The sequence below is a fragment of the Thamnophis sirtalis genome, unplaced genomic scaffold (assembly GCF_051295495.1).
Source record: "Thamnophis sirtalis isolate CommonGarterSnake01/CBP01778 unplaced genomic scaffold, rThaSir2_p1.2 scaffold_10, whole genome shotgun sequence".
In the NCBI taxonomy this organism is placed as follows: Eukaryota; Metazoa; Chordata; class Lepidosauria; order Squamata; family Natricidae; genus Thamnophis; species Thamnophis sirtalis.
The window spans coordinates 53,393,060-53,415,496 of record NW_028261390.1 but is presented as its reverse complement, the minus strand read 5'-3'; the positions used below and the strand labels follow the sequence as shown (position 1 = coordinate 53,415,496).

Genomic DNA, 22,437 nt, shown 5'->3' with positions numbered 1-22,437 from the left:
TTCCAATTGTTACAAGTGGCCGTAACCAAGAACCAATAATGAAATAAAGACCAAGATGAATGAGATGAGAACTGAGATGGGAGAGATCAAGGGAAAAATGCAAAGTATGGATGAAACACTTTCATCCATACTTTGACTTTTCAACAAACGCTAGACAAAAATGAAGCAAAGATTAAAACAATTGAAGAGAAATCAGAACAAGTAGAGAAAAAAGTGGAGGAAATGAATCAGTGACTAACAGGCCAATAAAGAACTTGAAGTTGTATGGTATTGCTTTTGCAGATCTCTAAATCTTCTGGGCACTTGTTTTAAAACCACGATCTCTCTTCCTTTATATTTTAGGGATTCCTCTCTTTTTTTTAAGAATTCCTGCTCTTGTTGATTTTTTCATAAATCTTACACGCACCTTCCTTAGAAGTTTCTTCTTTTTGGCATAGCTAGTGTGAATTCTGAACACTTCATCTATCTCACTCCTCACCTCATGTGTCGTTATCCATAAGTTTGAACCAGTAACTCTACCATAAACTGAGCTAAGTTTTCCTCTTTTTCTTCCTCAATATTGTGGAACCTCAGGAAGTGTTCAGCCTTTTTCATTTGCGACCTGTCTGTGAATGGTGTTTGGGGATAGACCTTTGTCAAGCCCCTCTTGTAAAAACTCCAGAATCTGAGCCACCGTTACTGAGATAGGGTCTACTCCATTCTTGGAGCACCAACTACAAAAGGCTTTCCATGTCAAATCATAGATCCTGTTAGTTGAAGATCTCCTGGAGGCCTAGATTCTTCTGATTAACCTGATAGACAACTTGCCCTGTGTCAGGGATCTCCGCTCAAATGCCAGGCAGTCAGCTGCAACTATTGTGGCTCTGGATGCAGTAGGGCCCCCTGACTGAGGGATATCTTTTCCTGTGGAATCTTCCAGGGTCTGGCTATCGATAGGCTGACCAAGTCTGCAAACCAAAGTTTCCTGGGCCAGTGGGGTGCTAGGAGTAATACTTCCACCTTCTCCTTCTCCTCCAGCACCTTCCTGATTACCCTCGGGATCAAGGGAAGAGGAGGAAAGATGCATAGGAGTCCTCTTGGCCATGGAATGCATTTGTCCCCTTTGCCCAGGGTGTTATGAATCAGGAGTAAAATCTTGGCAGCTGGCTGTTTAAATGGCGTGGTGAACAGGTCCAGGACTGAAGACCCGAACTGTTCTGTCATTTCCTTGAACAGCTCTGGATGAAGGCACCACTCGACCTGATCGATTGTGGTCCTCCTGAGCCAGTCTGCCTGGACATTTGTTGTCCCCGATATGTGCTCCACTCTGATGGAAAGAAGATGTTCTCTGCCCAGAGGCCCAGCTGTTCTGCCTCTCTCATGAGTACTCTGGAATGTGTGCCCCCTTTACAGTTGATGTGGGCCTTGGTGGCTACATTGTTCATCAGGATGAGAATGTGATGGCCAGATATTTTGTCCTGGAACCCCCTCAAGGCCAAGTGAACTGCCCTGAGTTTCAGACAGTTGATATAGTTTGCTAGGTCCTCCTGAGACCACTATCCCTGTGCCATCTGCGCCTGGAAGTGGGTACCCCAGCCAAAGAGTTGCGATAGTTAGGCGATTGGTCTCCTTGAAGGCGCAACCCCTGTCCATGGCCCGAGACGTCCACCAATGGAAGGACTGTGGTAACCTGTGTTGGACCAGAACTCTGGTCTTTGAATTGCTTTCTCCAGACCTCTGGTAAGGTAAGAGAAACCACTGTAAGATCCTTGCATGTAGGCACGCCAAGGGAACTATCACATTGCACGATACCATTTTGCCTAGGAGCTTTGAGAGAAGGGCTAGTGGAACCCTGCGGTCTGCCAAAATTTGATTTACTAATGACTTTGTGCTGTCCTGTCACTCCTGTGACAGGTAGTCCTCACATAGAGAAGTGTTTATGATCGCCCCAGGTGAGGTAAAGGGTGGTAGGAGTCAGATGACCCTTCCCATAATTTATGGGAAAACGGTGATCCTGAAGAATCCAGATTGTGACCTGTACATCCTCTGTTGCCCGATGGTGGGAAAAGGACTGAATCAGAATGTTGTACAGATAACATTGTACTCAGATCGGTAATGCCCTGATGTTGGCCAAAAGTGCTGCCAGAACCTTGGAAAACACCCTGGGTACGGAAGACAGGCTGAATGGTAAGGGTCTGTATTGATAATGCTGTCCTGCATAGTAGAATCTGAGGAACCATTGGTGTGACAGTAGGATGGGCACATGGAGATATGCCTCTGTCAGGTCAATGGATGTTAAGAAGTCGCCCTCGCGGGTGCATTCTCCAAAATGGACTGGAGAGATTGCATTTTGAACCTCTTGTAGATGAGGTGCCTGTTTAATCGTTTCAATCTGGAATTGCTCTTCACCCCCACCCCCACCCGCAAGGCCTTGGGAACTATAAACAGTATGGAGTAAAATCCCTGCCCCTGTTGGGGCGCCAGGAGCAGCTGGATAGCTTGAATGCCCAACAGGTGTTTTTTCGTGAAAACAGACCCATTTTTTTCAAAACAAAAGGCATGAATAGCCGGGAGGGGGAGCTTGCAGTGTGCTCCTGCGGGTTGGGGGTGGGGCAAAAATGAGTAAAAAACAGCCCATTTTTCACGAAAACAGGCCCATTTTTGTCAAAAAAAATTGCATACATAGCCTTATGCAGGCTTAGACAGTGCTGTTGGGGGCTGGGAGGGCAAAAAATGGCCCATTTTTTGCTCATTTTTCCCCTCCCTAGCCCCCAGGAGGTCTCTGAAAGCCTCCATAAGGCTATGCATGGCCATTTGGGTGAAGGAGCGGGGCTTCAGGAAGCAAAAATGTTGTATTCAGTGTATAAGACACACCCAGATTTTCAGCCTTTTTTAGGAAAAAGGTGCATCTTATACTCCAAAAAATATGGTACATCAGGACAGTCCGCAAAATATTAAAATCAAAACTGAATGCTAGAAACGTGATCAAAGCCATTAATACATGGGCAATGCCAGTGATGTGCTATCCAGGTAGAATCAACAACTGGACTGTGGCTGAACTGGAAAACCTGGAGTGAAAAACGTGGAAATTCTTGAATATGTACCACGCTTTACATCCACAAAGTGACACCGGCAGGTTGTACCTGCCAAAAAGAAAAGGGGGTAGAGGGCTATTGCAAATCCAACAAACTGCAGAAGAAGAAAAATTACGTTTGAATGATTATGTGAACCAAAGCACATAAATATTGCTGTATACTGTGAAAACAGAGAACATTATAAAAACAACAGAAACAAAAACAGAATATAAGGAAAAACAGCAGGATGACAGATTAAATGGATGGAAAACTAAAGCTTTGCATGAACAGGACTTCAGAAACGTTGAAGGAAAATGTGATAACAACTTGACATGGGCATGGCTTAAGAGAGGAACCCTCAAGAAAGAAATGGAGGGTTTAATACTGGCTGCTCAAGAATAAGCACTACAAACTAATTCCATGAAAGCAAAGATACAAAAATCAATCCAATCCAAACTGCCGACTATGCAACAACAAAGTTGAAACTGTTTCACAATATGTGAGTGCAGCAAAAACATGCAAACTGATTACAAAGCCAAACACGATTGAGTTGCTAAATTAGTCCACTGGCCATTATGTTAAAAATACGACATACCTGTATCCAAAAAGTCATGGGAGCAGAAAATGGAAAAAGTCACCAAAAATGGGACAGTGAAGATCTTATAGGACTTTTGAATACAGAGGGATAGTCATTTGGAACACAATACGCCAGATATCACGGTTGTCGAGGGCCGAAACGTACAGTTTATTGATATCAGTGTACCAGGAGATGCCAGAGTTGAAGAAAAAGAACTGGAAGAAATTACGAAATATCGCGACGGCCATTGAAACTACATGGCTATGGATGTAACAGTGATATCCATTGCCTCCCAACCATCAGCTGTTTCAGACTGCAGAAATAGCCCATTGCCTACTGCCGTCTCTGTGAACCCCATTTTCGGCCACTGCACCCATTTTCGGCCTCCATGTGTCCTGTTTTTGGCCTCCGCATATCCCATTTTCGGCCCATTCAGATCCCCCACTGCCCGAAATGGGTGGAAATTGGGGCACGGAGGAGGAAAACGGGATGCAGAGGCCAAAAATGGGGAGCACGGAGGCGGCAATAGGCTATGGCAATCCCTGCAGCCTGAAACAACTAATTGTCAGGAGGCTAATCAGGCTGTGCTGAAAATGAATATGAAATGGGCTGTTTGCTGCAAGGAGGCAAATTGCTGGGAGGCAGAGTCAGATTTTTTTTCTTGTTTTTCTCCCCAAAAGCTAGGTGCATCTTATACTTCAGAGCGTCATACTCCAAATGGTATGTTGATGGCCCGTGGAGAAGAGCTTGGTAAAGTTGAAGTCAAATGAGGAATCTTCCAAGGCAACTCATTGTCATCTCTGTTATTTGTACTTTTGTTGGCACCACTAACAAGTATTTTGAACAAGACAACTGTGGCTATGAATTGGCTAAAAAGGGCGAAAAAATTCCCATTTGCTCCATATGGTTGTTTTTAAATTGTTTGAAAAAACAAAAGTTGAATTGAGCTCATTGCTGAAAAGCACTGAGGAGTGTAGCAGAGAGATTGAAATGTAACATGACATTGACAACTGTGCAACAATTGCTGTTAAGGCAAATTGTTATGGGTGAAATCCTGATTTCACAAAAACCACCCTACTTGGAACTGCTTATACACTCAGATGCTACCTTAACAGCTCTTAGGTCTTGCAAAAATGTCAGTAAAAACAACAAATATCGCTTATGTAACAAGAAAGATGAAACAGTGAATCATCTTCTCAGTGGCTGCAGCAAAATCTCACAAACTGATTAGCTACAACATCATGATATGAGTTGCCAAAATTATACACTGGAAAATTTGTCAGCAGTTTGGGTGCAATTGTAGCAAAAATTACTGGGAACACCAAGTTGACAAAGTTATTGAAAATGAAGAGGTCAAGATCTTGTGGGACTTTCAAATCCAAACAGAGAGACACATCTGTCCCACAACACCCCTGACATCATGATTTTGGAAAAGAAAAAACTCTGATCATCGATATTGCAATACGAGGTGATGCACAAATTGAAGACAAACAACTAGAAAAAAAACAAAATATCACAATCTGATCTAAAGGTAAAGCTGGCTGATCAAAGGGTGGAATGCCGCTTGGTCTGATGTCCTCGTATCTGCATACACCCTTTGCAGGACTCTCCGTCCAAAGGATGCTTCTGCCGAAGCAAATACATCCAATTTGTAATGGAGGGTTCAGGTTTGCTGCCCCCTAATAAATCTCCAAATGACCAGAAGGTGAGTCAGAGATTCCCTTTCCCCATACGTCAAAGCTGTTGCAAGAGTTGTCCCTTGCCTGTGGATGGTGTTGTGTGACAGGCCTTTGTCCAGTCCTTCTGGAGAAATTCCAGGACTTGTGGTACTGACGCTGAAATGGGAACAATACTAGCCTTAAGGCACCAGCTAGTAAAAGCTGTCCAAGTAGAATTGTAGATTCTGTTTGTGGATGACCTTCTTGAGGTCTTATCACCCTGGAGAAGTTACCCTTTCTCAGGAGGCTCCTCTCAAATGCCGGACGGTCAGTTGGAGCCACCGAGGCTCTGGATGGAATAACACCACCTGGCTGAAGGAGATTCTCTCCTGAGGGATCCTCCAGGGCCAAGATATAGGCCTACCAGGTCTGCAAACTATGGGCATTTGGGCCAGTGGAGAGCAAGGAGCAGGATCTCCACCAGTGGTGGGTTTCTGCCGGTTCACACTGGCTCGGGAGAACCGGTTCATGAAATTTACTAATCTGGTGAGAGGTTAGACCGGTGGACCCGGAAGTAACTTCCAGAATGCCTGTCCCGGCCCTGTTGATCGCTTGTCTTTGCCGTGCCATTGCAGCTCGCTCGCTCCCCTGCCCGTCTGCACTAAACTAGCCCAGCCCACAGCTCACTGATTGGCTAAAGTCCAGCCAATCAGTGAGCAGGCTGGAGTCGAACCGCCAGCTCTAACACCTGTTTAAAAGCGTGGTGGGTCCTCCCTTCATTTTTTGTTTTGCTTCGCCTTCAAGCAGGTAAATAACTAAGCGCGAGGAGGGGCGGTGGGAGGCTAGCTTATGCCATCTCACAAAAGCCGCGAGCTGGCGTATGCCACGTGGGCCGAAAGCAGGTGGGCGGCGGCGGCGGCAGGCTAGCTTTCATGAGGGATGGCCTTCAGGCCTTCCCTAGCAAAAGCTGCAAGCTGGTGTATGCCACGCGGCCAAAAGCGGGTGAGCAGCAGCGGCAGGCTAGCTTTCGTGGCTTTTGCAAGGGAAGGCCTGAAGGCCTTCTCTCGCGAAAGCCGCGAGCTGACGTATGCCATGCGGCTGAAAGCACCCCGCCCTCCCAGCCTCACCTCACTGACTAAGCCTTCCAGGCGGCGTGCCTAGCTAACCGACAACTCTTGTCCCTCCAGTCTAGTAACTTTACCTGTCCTGCTGCCTCGTTGCCTGCCTGCTCCCTGCTGCATCCATCGCATCAAAGAGCTGCTGATTTTACCTGCTGGTAAGTAACCCTTTTTTTCTTTTTAATGTTTTTTAAAAGAATATTTTATTTATTGTTCATAGAATATTTTAAATTGTTTTACTTAAACGTTTTGAGTATAGAATATTTTAAAATGGTTTACTTCAATTTATTGTGTGTGGATTCTTTTTTTTTATTGTCTTAGACTATTTTAAAAAAGATTCCACCCAAAATAAATTAAAATAAACCATTTTTAAAAATTCGATAGTCAATACTTTAAAATGTATTGTGTATATAATTTTTTAAAATTGTTTTATTGTAATTTATTGTGTATAGAATATTTTTAATGGTTTCATTTTAAATTATTGTGTGTGGAATACTTTGAAATGGTTACAGTATAAATTATTGCTGGTACAATACCTTGAAATGGTTACAGTATAAATTATTGCTGGTGGAATACTTGCAAGAGTTACAGTATAACTTATTGCTGGTAGAATATCTTGAAATGGTTACAGTATAAATTATTGTGTGTGGAATACTTAACAATGGTTTTTAAGGATTTTTTTTATTTATAGAATATCTTTTTAAAAATTATTTTTAGGGAATTTTTATTTTTTAATTGTTTATAAAATATATTTACTACAAGAAATGTTATTCCTTTTTGCAAATGTTTTCTTTGTGATGAAATATGTTGCTTTTAAGTGTTCAGACCAGGTTTATGTGTCTCAAAGTGGCTGCTTTTCTATGGGCAGGCCAGGTTGCTGCAAGGCAGGTTTGCCAGATTTAGTGTGTTTCACCCTGGTTGTTTAGGTAATTTTGAGGTGGTTGCTGGTTCTGTGAGCTTCCTGGCACTATCCTTTATAATTTCCCACAATGCCTTGATGGTTTTTATTCCAGTGGCTTTATCTTTCCTGTCCTTAGGGTTATGGGAAAAAAAACTGGTTTCATTTGCAGTCTTTTGGGGAGGGGAATTCTTATTTTTTGGTGTTTTCCTGGCACTGTCATAGTTTGTGTGGGTATGGGTGTGTAATGTCCCGCAGTTATCTACGCATTGATAATGATCTAGAAATATTTCCTCATACATTTTAGTGACCTTTCCTTACATAATTGGTGTTTTCTTTCATACTTTTGGATTTCTAATTTCTGTTTCTGTTAGTTGGCAATAGCTAAAACCAATCCCACGTGAAAAAGTATTCAAAGCCTTCTTGATTTTAATTGTCAATTTATTTATTCCTGCACATTGTAATATTTATTCATTTTCATATCTCTGTTTTTCCACTGTTGTGCAAATACAATTCCAGAAGCTGCTAACATGTGTAAAATTAAATATATATTGTACTCCCTTTCAAATAGCCAATAAAATTTTCTGGTTTTAATTCCATATCTTGCTTTACCATTGCTTCTAACTACTAACTTCTGAATAGCTACTTGACCGACCTAAGTACCGAACCTAATTCATATATTCCTGTTTTTTGGAACTGAGAACTACGTTTCAGAAAAAGGAAATCTGTATTGCTCTGGGAATCTACCTATGATATTCATTCTTGAACTAACTTCTTGTTGAGGTGATGGTGCAGAAGACGCAAAAAAGGACAGTAAATTTGTGAATGTAATAATATAATAGATCTTATCAAAAAGTCTTTCCATAATTCCAACTTTTACAAAAAGCAAAAGCTAGATGTGTCTAAAGTAGATGAATATTTGTTAAGACTCTCACCAACTCAGAGACAACTTATGAATGATTCAATAACTACCTATTAAATATCAGAAGCCATTAAAAAATGAATCAGGCAAAGCTCCAGTCCAGATAGCCTTTCAAGCCAATATTGTATATGCTTTGAAGATGAACTTCTTTAGCCATTAAAAGATATAATGAATGATATATTACCGGGGGGGGGGGGGAATACCTCAATTTGGAAAGAAGCTAATATATAGTGTTATTACTGAAGATTGCCCAAAACATCAGAAGGATAAAGAATTATAGACCAATTTCATTACTAAACAATGACTATAAACTTTTTGCTGAAATGGTGGCATATATTCATATATCTGGGTTTCTGCCACAAAGACAGTTAAGGGATAATGTCAGGACTGTTTTCAACATTATTGAATATTTATAGAATCATAACAAGAAACAGGCAGCTTTAATATTCTTGGATGCAGAGAAGCCTTTGACAATTTTAGTTGGGCTTTTATGTTTAGTTTTGGAAGATATGGTTTTTGGGGAGAATTTTATTCAAGCAGTTAGTGTAGTTTGTACATCACAGCAAACAAAGGCAATGGAGATATAACCAATTCATGTGAAATTCAAAAGGTTACAAGACAAGGATGCCCCTTATCTCCCTTGTTATTTACATTGGTGTTGGAAGTCTCGAACAGAGATGTTAGGCAAGATGAGAAAATAGCATAAATATAAAAAGGAAGTTTGTAATTTGAGGGCATTTGCTGATGACTTGGATTATATGTTTGCAAAACCCAAAATACAACATAGAATATTTGATGAAATCAAATGAGTTTGGGGCTTTAGTGGGTTTTAAAATAAACAGAAAACAACAATGCTTATTAAGGATATGACCTCTCAGGACAGTGATATACTGACTAAAAAGTCAGGTTTAAGGCTGAGAAAAGGTTAAATTCTTGGAACTAAAATTGACAAATACAAACGCAAAACTGTTTCAAAATAATTATGTGACTGTTTGGAATAATAAAAAAAAGGATTTACTGCATTAACGTTATTGGGTAGAATTTCTGTGAATGTATTACAAAGATGTTTTTTTTTTGTTTCATACGTTGCCAATACTTGCAACTGACACTCCATTTAAACAATGGCAGAGGGATATTTCTAAATTTATATATTGTGGGGGGGGGGGGGAATACCCAAGAATTATATATAAAGGAAAGAGAAAGTTTGGGTTTATCAGATTTGAAATTGTATTTCGGTGCTTGCTGTTAGATCTGGCTAAAAGAGTGGGTGAACCTCCAAAATAAGAGGCTACTTGACTTAAGAGGGTCATGATTTAAAATTTGGATGGCACAGGTATTTATGATGTAACAAGTTTAAAGTAAATGTTGATTTTAATAACCATTTTGTTACATGTACCATCTAAAAATTTGGAGTAAATATAAAACAAAACTTTCTGTGAAGATGCCTCCTTGGGTGTTGCCCTAGGAAGCTTTTTTAAGAAAAGAAATAATGGTAAAGTCAGACTGGTGGACATGGTCAAATAATATCTTTTAATTTCGGTTGTCCTATCCTTAAGTCTAAGGAGGAGTTAGAATCAAAAGGATGTGTCTGCCATTGGTTTACATATTTACAATTGAAAGATTTAAATGAATGAATGACTGCAAAAGGTGATGGAGTTAGCAGAGATGGCTAAACTGACTGCCTTGACTGAAGAAAAAATAGTTATTTCTACTGTACTTGGAAACCATTTCTGGACTTTGTGCTTGAAAGAAACTTTGGGTTTTGAGTTTTACCAATTAATAGGTTTATTATAGAAATGACTGGTGTATACTATTATGTAAAGGTAAAAAGTTGAGGTTTGATGTCATTATCTTATTTTACTACATCAAATGGAGTTGGAAATCAAGGCCTTTGCTGTCTTTTTTCCGTTTTCCCTTCCCTTTTTCCTCCCCATCTTTCCAACTGTTTTCTTTTATATTTTATATTATAATAAAAAGTATTTTTGTAAAAAAAAAAAAAAAAACCCAGCAAATACAGCCTACTACATGGATAAATAGAAATAAGACAATATTATGGAAATTAGGAGTTCAGCAGAGTGATGCGATGAAGGAAAAACAGTTTCTATGACTAGTTGTTTTGGCATGCAATGCCCTGCAGTGATGTCCTGAAAGGAAAGGTTGAAGCAGTTTATGTCCAGGTATGAGGGTTCTGTAGATATTTTCTCACATCTCTTTCTGATTCATGTAGTACATAGAAGCTCAATGGAAGACAGGATGGTTGGAATTTTTTTTTCCAGTCCTAAATATCTTTTGAAGTCTGTTTGGTTGCTGTACCAAGCCAGGCAGTTATAGAAGTACAAACAACAGACTCAATAATTCCTCTGTAAAACTCTTATCAACAGCTCCTGGGGCAGTCTGAATTTTCTGAGTTGATACAGGAAGAAAATTCTTTGCTGTGTCTTTTTAATGATGATTCTAATGTTTGTTGTCCATTTCAAATGCGGAGAGATTATAAAATCCAAAAACTTGAAGGTCTCTACTGTTGATACTGTGTTGTCTAATATAGTAAGAGGTGGTAAAATAGGAAGACCCCTCCTAAAATCCACTCACATCTCTATAATTTTAAGTGTTCAGCTCTGAATTATTCTGGCTAATCCACAGAGTCAACCATTCAACCTCCCATCTATATGCAACTCATCACTGTCTTGATTGAAACTAATGACTGTTGTATCATCTGCAAACTTCTGTACTTTAATAGAGGGCTCCTTCGATATGCAGTCATTAGTATACAGTTGTGATGGTGAACCTATGGCACAGAGTCCTCTGCGTGCACACGAGCTGTTGCCCCAGCTCAGCTTTTCTGCGCATACATGCGCCTCCTGCCGGCCAGCTGATTTTCGGGTCTCCGCCACACGTGTAAGGGGTGGGGCACATGCAGGAGATGCATGCATGGGGGAAAGGAGGTCGCACACAGAGCCATGCCCCCCCCCCACGATTTGGTTCCAGGAGGCTGCAGGGAGACCTGCTAGGCCCAAAACGGGGCACGGCGTGGTTGCACAGGAGGGAGCGCGCACATGCGCAGGGTGCACAGGTATTTGTGTCGTGCCCGCATTGCATTATGGATGTGGGAACGCACGCACGGTCGGGCGCTTTCGGCTTGTGACAAAAAGGTTATTCATCTCTGGTATAGAGAGAAAATAATAACGAAGAAAGCACACAGCTCTGCAGGGTACCTATGCTAATTGAATATATATTCAATGTAATTTTACCTAGCTCCACCTGCTGCTTTCTATCTGTTAGAAAGGTTATAATCCACCTACAAGTGTGGTTAGGCAGTTAGCTGAATCAGTTTAGATGAAAATTTTCTGAAATGATGGTATTGAATGCCAAGCAGAAGTCTACAAAAAGACGCTCTATTTCTATGAGCAGTGGACCGAGTGCATGCACGCACGCTCCATTTTTGCGAGCAGTGGGCGTGCACATATGTGCTTACCCACACTTGCATGGAACCATCTCCTCTCCCCTATCCACTCTTGAACAGAATAAAAGTGTTGAATTCTTAAATTCTCTTTAACCCAACACTATATCATAAAGTGTGTGTGTGTGTGTGTGTGTGTGTGTGCATGCACACATACACAAATATGTCTGCAGCCATCCAGTCATTTGAAAAAGTTAAATCCACCTCCATTGATTTTTACTTTTTCTACATGCAGATATTTGATTTCATTTCCACAATGTTGCTATATATTGAGCCGAGGTGGCGCAATGGTTAGAGTGCAGTACTGCAGGCCACTTCAGCTGACTGTTATATGCAGTTCAGCGGTTCAAATCTCACCGGCTCAAGGTTGACTCAACCTTCCATCCTTCCGAGGTGGGTGAAATGAGGACCCAGACTATGGGGGCAATATACTGACTCTGTAAACCGCTTAGAGAGGGCTGAAAGCCCTATGAAGCGGTATATAAGTCTAACTGCTATTGCTATATAAAGTGATATCATTCATTATTTACATTTTGTAATCCATTGTGTAATTTAAATACAAGTTGTCCTCACTTAACTAGCTTTTGTTTAGCAACTGTTCAAAGTTACAGTGACTCCAAATAGATTGTAGTTATGCCTGGTCCCTGAAATTATGGCGGTTACAGCATCCCCACAATCATGTGATCAAAATGTGGGTGCTTTGGCAGCTTACCCAGTTATTACTACAGGAGCACTTCAATTGCTCCCCACCTATCTCCTCCCTCATCTCTGCCCTTTTGGCCACTCTGATCCACTGGCCCTGTTGTCCTCAGCTGGTGTTCATCTTCTTCTTCCTGCTGCCGACAAGATATGGATAGCTTGGACCTTCCTGTGCAGCTGCTGGCTGAGCCAGGCTTTTCTCTGAAGATCATGTACACTTGTCCAAATCACCATGAAGGGCCAAGCCAGATGTGTACCAGTATCAAGAGGAAGCCATAGAAGGCTAACTGGTGTGGCAGGTCCAGTGGAGTGGAGGAAAGCAAAGGCAGTGGGGGAAAAGTGCAAGATGCCCAAAAGGATAAAGATGGGGAAGGAAGACACGTGGGGGCAGTTGAAGAGGAGGTTGCCCCTTACCTTATGACAGCTTGGAGCTGGAAGCAACCAAAGTAGGAATGGATTAGATCATGTGGACCCTTGCCTAACTACCACTGGTAACTATGACAACTCAGATTGGCATGATTGCTGTTGCTAAGTGACATGGTCATGTGGTATTGCAATTTATCACCTCATTGCTTAGTGCTGAAATCCCAGTCCCAATTACCATCATAACCCAATAAACCTATAAATATAAATGCAAATGCTGCATTTGGAAAAAGAACATCTGCATTTTTACTACCTCCAATACTAGAATTAGATTCAGGTGCACTTATCAGGTGTAGATGATTTCTACATTATTAGAGAGGATCTGGATCTGGGAGGAGCCTCTCTAATTCAAACCTCAGACATTTATTTGCTCCTTCGCTGTGTGGTATCACTATCCCTAGATCAAAGGAGATAAGACTTTCAGAAATAAGGCTATCAATACCACCAAGTCTGGGAACAGATTTAAAAATCAATCAATGAGATTGGTTTTTGAAGGTCTTCTAATTCAACCCCCTAAAGCAGGATACCCTATACCCATGATGGCCAACCTATGACACATGTGCCACAAGTGGCACGCAGAGCCATTTGTTAGGGCGTTGCCCTATCAGCTCCAGCGCACAAGAGTGTGCTGGCCAGCTGACTTCAGCCTTCTTTTTCGGCCATTTTTCGCCCTTCAGGGAAGCCTCTGGCGGGCGAAAAACCACCCAACATGCAAACCGGAAGTTCGGGATGCCTCCTGAAGACTCCGGAGGGCGAAAAACAGTTATACAGGCAACCTGGAAGTTCAGAACGGTGATTTCTGGTTTATCCATAGGGCTGTTTTTCACCCTCTGGAGGCTTCAGGAGGCCTACGGGCAACCCGGACTTCCGGTCATGTGCGCATGTGCGCATGCACACAGGGAGGGGTCACATGCACATGGTATCATGGGTGTGGGCACACCCAGGCACGATCCCCCTGCACTCCCCCCGTTTTTGACACCCGATCCGAAAAAGGACCATTTCAGACATGTGACTGTCCAGTACTTTCTTTAAAACCTCCAGAGATGAAACACCCACAACTTCTGACAGCAAGCTGTTTCACTGGTTAATTGTCTTCACTGTTAGTTAGTGCCCTTCTCCTTAATTCCAGGTTGCTTTTCTTGATTAGTTTCCCTTGTATTTTTTGTCCTGCCCTCTGGTGCTTTGGAAAATAAGTTGACCCCCTCTTTTTTGTGTCAGCCTCTCAAATACAGTACTGGAATACTGCTATTATGTCCACCCTAGTCCTTCTTTTTTCTAGACTAGCCAAATTCAAATCCTGCAACTGTTCTACGTACATTCTAGTATTCAAGACTTTAATCATTGTAGTTGCTCTTCTCTGCACTTTTTTTCAAAGTCTCAACATTAATATTAATAACAATGTTGTTTCTAAACAAACAATATTGCTAAACAAATTATATCAATCTGTCCGAAAAATTATCTGCAAATACGTGTTCAAAAAATAGCCAACTTTCCTAGGCCAAGCAACTCCAGCAAATTCAGCCCAAGAACAGATTGCAAGATTAAGAAATAAATCTCTCAGAACCCCAGAATTTCATGATGTGTAGCTTTGCTACTATGATGCTAAAATGCATGACTGTATTATTAGAAGGAAATTGCACAAATCAGATTCTACACGGGAGGTGTGCCAGAAGGAAAGCTTTATTACCAGATACTAACGTTTGCTCATTGATACCCAGATAAAAACCAGGACTTCTGCAACAATGCTTTGGATAGAGCAGGGAAGATGGAGTTTATTGGGTGAAAACCAAATACAGCATTTCACCAAAAGAACTTGATACCAACAGTAACCATTGTGGTAGAAATGTTAGTTTGGAGCTGTTTTGCTGCATCAGGGTTTGGGCACCTCATATTCACAGAATCTACTATAATACCAATCTCATTATATCATGGGATAACATGAGACCATGAAGACTGAATGTTAACAAAAAATGACAATGACTAAACCAGGGTTTCTCAAAATGTGAGATTTACTTCCCTTGGGGAGGTGCAGAGTGTGTTCAGGTGAAGTGTGAAGCAAATTTTAATTACATTGCTATAATACATCTCTATTTCCCAAAGTTTCATTGTCTTCTTCTCATAGTTCATTTGTGTTTATTTTGGTGTTTGGATTTTTAGAGATGTGTATATTAAAGATTATACTAAATGGAGGAGTGATTGCAAAAAAAAATCTATAAAATTGCAATATTTTATTTTAATCAAATGGCACTCTCTGCTAATATTTCAATTTTCAAATTCCTGAACTTTCATACCCTTAAAATTTAGCAGAAACGCATTAAAGTGCAGTGTTTCAAGATTCCAAATATAGCAACAAATCATTTGTCCATTATTTAATGTAAGTTCAATTTAACAATATAATTTATCTAAAAGCCAAAGTATTCAATAAGCTGCCAGCATACCACTCTAATTTTAAAGAAACGTAATTCCTTATTATAGCCTTAATTGTTAAATATATGCAAAAATATATCAAATAAAGGTAAGGAATTGACAGTCAGTCATTATGCCCTCAAGACAGATAAAAGCAAATAATGCAATAAAATAGATTTAATAAGTTCTACTTGGAGAACAAATAGAATGAAATGAAACCACAGGTCTCAATATTGATTGTGTTATCTTATTCACAAACTCTTCAATCACAATTTGAAATATTTTATAGAAAATACTATGCGATAAATAAAGTGCACCTTTATAAATCAACCGAAATGCAGGTTTCCAGACTAAAGAGAAAGGAGTTAGATGAAAAATGGAATTTGGAGCAAACCACCTTGATAGGAAAGGACAAAATGGCAACAGATACTGATGCAAAGGATAAATAGGACTAAGATAGTTTATACATAGGAAATGAGGCATTCAAATAGAAAAAAACCGCTATTTGAATCTTGAGCTATTGGAAATGAATAATTAGTGAAATGAATCAGGATGGAATTGATTTAAATCAAGTGGATTTAAATCACAATTTAAATCATGATTTAATCACTAGTAAAAAGGCTTGATTTAAATCAACTGGGTTTAAATCATAATTTTTAAAGAGCAACTATCATCTCTGTCCTACAACAGCTCCTCCTCTCACCCACTGTTGACTCACCCATTCACTTGGGATGGCTGGTGATGTGGCAGTGAAACAAGGTGAGGGATGTGGCAGGCAGCAGGTGAGTGGATGCCCACTAACAGGCGCTGCCCTCATGGATCTGAAATGACTCTTTAATATTATGTTCTTTAATATTATATTTATAAGCTGCTTAGGTTTCACTTTCATTTTTACTACTTGCCCTTCCTCCTCACATTTAGAGCCTGGTGGTACAGATGCATTTCTCTTCAAACAATCATAGAGTTTGTGGTATACATAAATTTGCAAAATAATGGGATAAAGGAATGTTCCTGAACTTTGTTTTATGCTTGATCTCATGGTTACTGTGAAAATGCGTGAATGCATCAATGCAGTGCATGTTATCTCAGCTTGCAGAGCTTGGATTCATTCATTGAATGAGTTTACCAAAAATGTAAATATTGCAGAATATACAGCCTCATGCTACCTAACTAATCTCCATTTCATGTTGACAAATCTATCTTTAGATTTCTACTCCAAAAGCATTTTTTAAAAATAAATTTGATAGATTTAAAAAAAATATTTAAAATTTAAAAATCTGATTTTTTTAAAAAAAGATTTTTATTCACCCAGAAATTAATATAAAACAGAACAGATAGGGGCAAATTCAGTTTACAAATTTAACTAACTTGCATCCTAGGAAAAGTGCAAACTTAAATCATATACAGACAATAACTATTACAAAGATGTGAATGAATTTTGGAAGATTTTTATTATCAGCAAAAAAATACAATGAAATGATCTAACAGGAAGAGAAAAAAAACTGAGTGAAATCAAATTTGACTAGTTCATGCTTTTCTAATTAAACACAACTCAGAAATGGGAGTCCTGTCACAATAAGACCTATTGGAATTTCAAGATGAATTAGGCTCATCATGCATATTACCATCAATTTTTTGTGTAAGTAGTAATATATATATATACTAGTTGTACATCCCTTTATGGAATTCTTTCTTCCTATTTTTAGCAATATCAAGGTATTATTGTTACTAAGCAAACAAGTCCATGTATAGTAATCAACAGGTGTCAAGCTTAACAAGATTACTTTATGCCTTGATTTCTGATTTGTAAAAAAGCACTGCTAGCCTCCTTTGAGAAGCAGACAAGTTACCCCCAAAATATATTTTTTATCAGGGGCTATGAATCATTTGTTGCAAAACCAAGATTTACCAGTCACACAGAAAATACCCATTTACTTAATAAACATCATGACATGATCCAACACGTGTTTTAAATATATATTCTAAATCTTCTGTTAATAAATAGCATTCCTTGGAAGACAATTTGAACTAGAACTTTTTCCCAGATTTGTGAAGTCTGTAGTAATATACAGTGAATTATATTCACACCACATCTCATTTGTCAAAGGAATATGACATCTCATTCAGCACTATAAACAAGTGGTTTTTCTCTGCTTGCAAATAACAATAGTATGCCTTTTCAAAGCTTGAAATAAAAATGTCAGATATGCAAACATCAATTTGCATCATGCAAAGAATTGGTTCTAATGCTAAATCTATACTTTCATCTTTAAAAAGCATATACTGTGCAAGAGATAAAAATCTTCAGAAGCAGATTGGAGAATGAAAATTCCTTCCCTCCCCCCTTTCTGTAGTCTTTCTTTCAGAAAAAGACTACTAGATAGGCAAATGCTAAAAGCAATAGTTGGGATATTGGGATTTTTAGGCACATATGTAACCCCACTCAGAAACTGCAAAATGTGCAAAAAAAGGAAGACCTTGTATACTTGTTAGCTTGAATAAGCCCCCTAAAAAGATGATCACTGCTCTGTCCCAAGCCTATCCTATTGCTATTTTAATACCTTCCAATATTCTATCAAGCTGGCATGTTTATTTTTAGCCACAAAATAATTGATGTACTACCATTACTGATTTTACAAAGCAGAGTCCATTTGTCAACATAAAGTCATTCCAGAAACCCTACACAGTCAGATATATAGGAGGAAGTTATATCTCTTAAAAACCATATAAATTTGTCTTTTCTGAAAACGGGGAAGGGCAGAGTGCTGAATAATGATGCTCTCTAGAAGAAGGGCAGACTCTAATGTGTAGCTGGGCATGATTACATTCTACAATTAAATAAGCCCAAGGATGGACGCCCTGGGGAGCGTTTGGATGAAAACACAACCCCCAGGCCACGCGCGTGGGGACGTCTCCATTGTGTAGGAGGGATGGGAAAAGTCTGCAGGTGGAAAAAAGAAAGGAACAAGAGCAGACTTCCGGCTAGAGACCGAGACGGTCGTTACAGACCGAGGACGATGACCTTCTCCTGCTCCCCATCCCTTGCATTCTGGCCGAGTCTGCTGGACGAAAACTTTTCCCTGGACCCGGAACTTTGCAAAGTGAGATCCGTTTTTTTCTCCCTCTCATCCGGGGACGGCTCTCTGCAGCCGATCTCATTACTTGCTCTGAAGCCCTTGGGCTGGAAGGGAGCCATAAATGCCCGCGGCTCGTCTCTGCAGAAGCTCTCGACCCAGACTAGGCTCTTTCCTAGGCTGCCTACCCCCCATCCACTCGGGGGAAGCCCCCACCACCACCGCTCGGAAAGACCAGAGCGCGCCCGCGTTAGGGAGAGGGAGCCGGGACAGGAACTTCTTTGGACCGCCGCTGCCGCCATCCGCTTCCAGGCCGGAAAGTTTTGGAAGCGGCGAGAAGGGAGGAGCAAGAGCCCCGCCGGACGCTGGCGGGAGGGCGGACGGCGAGGACCGAGAACAGCCGTTGTTATGGCAACACCGAGGAGGGGAGGGAGGGGAACTTCAAATCCCAACCGTCAACGCCGAGTGGCTTTCCTTCTTAAAGGGGCCGGCGCACTCTCGTCCGGCCGCCCAGGACAAAAGGGATGGCGCCCAAGCAGCCGAACCGAGTGGCGTAGACTGGATCGACAACGGCCGCCTGCCATTCTCGGCCCGATTACGGAGAATGACCGCAGCGGCGGCGGGGGTCAGTCCCTATGCTCAGCCCGCGTCCGCCCTCCCGCGCCGGGATCAGCCCGGCTTTCCTTACCCACACAGTGCATAAGCCGGTGCCGCCAGGAGTCGAGCTCGCGGCGGACGCCCCGGCGCTCCGCCGTGCAGCGTGGGCTCCGGCACTGCGAGGAGCCCGGAGCGGGAGCCGCGGCGGCCATTCCGTTTGTTCCCTTTTCCAACTGCCGCTGACCTCACGCCCGCTCATTTGCATGCAGGAGCGCGCGCGCCCCTTCAGGCCCCGCCCAGCGCGCGCGTTCCCCCCTTCCCGGAGGGAGACGCTGTTCAGGCTGCTGGCGCAGACGACCGGGAGGCTGGCAGGAGCGCCAAACAGAGCCAGGTAGACCCTGGCGAAAGCTTCATTCGTTGATGGGTCGCTTAATTAGAAACGACTTTTCCCTGCCCTGTAGACGCAGCCACTGCGGGACGATCTTTCCCCAGCCTAGTCTTTTCCAAGGTGAACCCCATCGCCCGCGACACCTGAGCCGTCTACCTTCCTGCTGTGAGTCACCTTTCCTTCCTTCTGCCTTTCCCAAGATATAAGCTGCTTCTTCATGCTGATATAAGTGCCGTCAAGTCGTGGCCGACTCTTAGCAACGGGATCGATTTTCTCCATCCCTAATCTGGTCCTTCGGATCTTCCAAAAATGCACTTATCACCCCTGTAACTGAGTCCATCTACTTCATCCTCTTCTCAGTTACTTCCACCTTTCCCAGTATAGACTTGTCTAGAGAGCTGGCTCTTTGGATTGATTATGTGCCACCAAGTCATTTGGTGGTAGTAACCTACCAATCACATGGATTTTGACCAAGACAATTAGTCCCTAACACGCCCTATGATCACAATAATTGAATCTGTCTGCCTTGCTGCTAGTTACCAGGGGTGGGTTTCAACCGGTTCACGGCGGTTCCTGCGAACCGGTTGGTCGCCGAACCCGGAAGTAAGTAACTTCCGGGAACGGCGAAGGGCGCGCCCGCCCGCCCGCGGTCCTTACCCGGTTTTGACGAGTTCTGCGCTTCCACGCATGCGCAGGACGCATACAGCGCATGCGCGATCGTCCAGGAGCAGGTGGAGCATCGCGCAGACGCTAGTACACATGCGTGCATGAGGACGCCGCCGGCCCCGTTCCAACCGAACCGGTTGGAACGGGGCGAGAAACCCACCCCTGCTAGTTACCCTCTTCATTTCTTTCTTCCATCATTCTCAGCATTATGGACTTCTCCAAAAAGTTAAGTCTTCTTATGGATTGATTATATGCCATCAATTTGAGGTCAACTCTTAATGACCATGTAGTTAGCTTTCCTCCAGTATGATTTGTCACTATTCTGGTCCTTCGTACCTTCCAACTGTGCCCTAATTGTGTCTGTATCTGAATATATCTACCCTTCTGTTGATGGTCATCCTCTCCCCTTTTCTATCTTTCCCAGCATTCGAGCCTTCCCTGGAGCAATAACATTGAATTTTAGTCCCATGTTAACCATGAAAACCAGCTGGATGACCTTGGCCCAGTCACTCTCTCTCACCAGCCTCACATGAAAAATAGGAGGAAGATGTGATGGATACGTTCACTACCTTGAGTATTTGTAAAATAATAACGTTGGGATATAAATAAATAAAATAAATTAATCTTTTTGCAATGCAATAAATCAGGAGTGTCAAACTCATGTCATCACAACAATATCATGTGACATATCAGGACTTTTTTTCCCTTTGCTAAACTGGGCATGGGCATGGCCAGCACATGATGCATCCAACATTCTATGGGCCGGGAGTTTGACAGCCCTGGCATAGATTTGATAGGATAATACATCCTAAATCTGGTCTTTTGTGTGTTCCAATGGTTCACTCACTGCTGCTGTAAACTAGTTTCCCTTGCTGCTGATGGTCATATTCTCATTTCTTCCAGGACATGCTTCTCCACAGAGCTTTGTAGTCCAAAAGTAGGATAATTTGAGCCTGGTCACTTGTTTGATGAGATTGGATATTAGGAAAAAAATCAATCTCTAACAGAAAGCACCACTGGATGAAGTTAACCAAGAAGCTAAAAGGAATGGATTCAGAGCAGCTCTGCTTGCAGCTCTAAAGCTGGTAGCATTGACATGAGAACTCTTCTCTTATTTGTCCCAAAACTGCTTTTTCAAGAGGCAACTAGACTTTTTGACTTTTTGAAGCTTAAGTGCCTTTCACCAACCAGCAAGCTGATTGCTATGTTCTGCACCAGTTTCTAGGTAGTTTTTAAAGGAAGCCATTACTATAAAATAGCAAGGGCAAGTTAGGTCAATCATAGAGATGTGTTGGCAATAATATGTCCTATTCTAGCTAAACATCCATAATATTTAATAACAAAATTTTCTAATCCTCCTTTCCAAATCACTGTTTAGAATTTACATCCAGTTTCCTTATGTAAATCCCATATCTATATATACATTGTTATTCTTGCCCCTCCTTTATTTAACTATATCCTGTATCATAACATTTTCCCCCCAATAACCAAAACTTTAACTGTATCTAACTTGGTTCTTTTTTTAATTAACCTTTATATATAATCCAAAGGGATTTCTAATCTTCCTTACATGGGTACCATTCAATATTCATATCCAATTATACTCATCATAACACTACACGTTGTATACATTAGTAACATTATCAATTATTTATTTAAACTATATCTATTGTCAATAAATTTCACTAAGTTTAACTAGTTTTAAATTATATTCTTCCATCTATCAATCTGTATCTTTCCACTAGCAAAACAGTCTCATATCTTCTGTCATTTGTGGTGCCAGTCCTCTTATCATCTCCTTGATCAACTTTGTATGGACTGCTCTTAGCAACTCCTTGCTTATAAGATCTCTCATGTAATCTTGATGCCCTTCTGTTCCCTTAGTCAGCATCTTTGATTGTCAGTAGTGTTATCAATGCTATTGTTAATCTTTTTAAATCCATAGATTCTTTGATTTTTTCTTCTTCTGTATCTTGCCATCTGGGATAGATTTCCCCTCCATTTAATTCCACTTTCAGTATTCCACTCTTTCCATTTTCAGAGACAAACCAATCACCATAAATATCAGTAAATTTAATCTCTTTATATTCATTTTCCACTTTGATTTTTTTTGGGTTTTAACCACTACGTTTTCCATTTGATAAACATACTCAACTTCATCATATTTTGCTGTTAAATGCTCTAAGTCTTCCAGTTTCTTCTCTATCCTCTCATATGTATTTGATAATTTCTGTATTTCTGAAAATATCTTTTGCAAGCTTAAGGTTTGTTTCTGCTGTTGAAATTGTGCCATTATCTCCAGCTAACAAACACAGCTCCTCTAGCTTGGAAGGTTAATAAAATTAAGCATAGATTCACAAAAATGTTTTTTTTTCACTTTTCTCTGGTTAAAGATATACTTCAAAGGGACGTATGCTTCCCTTCTTATCACTCTCTATAACCAAGCAGTTAGACCTTGTAGTGCCAAGCCAAAACAATCAGTGAAGAAGAAAAAAGTTTTC

The 22,437-nt window shown here is 41.2% G+C and overlaps 1 protein-coding gene across 3 annotated transcripts in view; it reads right to left on the bottom strand.

Moving 5' to 3' along the window:
- Positions 1-19,139, bottom strand: part of LCORL (ligand dependent nuclear receptor corepressor like) — a 97,107-nt gene extending 77,968 nt beyond the window's left edge. Inside the window, exon 1 of one of the 3 annotated variants that reach the window (XM_014069348.2) lies at positions 18,974-19,139. In XM_014069348.2, the coding sequence (XP_013924823.2) occupies positions 18,974-19,094 (121 nt within the window). In that variant the 5' untranslated portion in view covers positions 19,095-19,139. The remainder of the gene's footprint in view (positions 1-18,973) is intronic. The other 2 variants (XM_014069349.2, XM_087724619.1) reach the window with 2 other exon arrangements.
- Between the last annotated feature and the right edge of the window lie 3,298 nt (positions 19,140-22,437).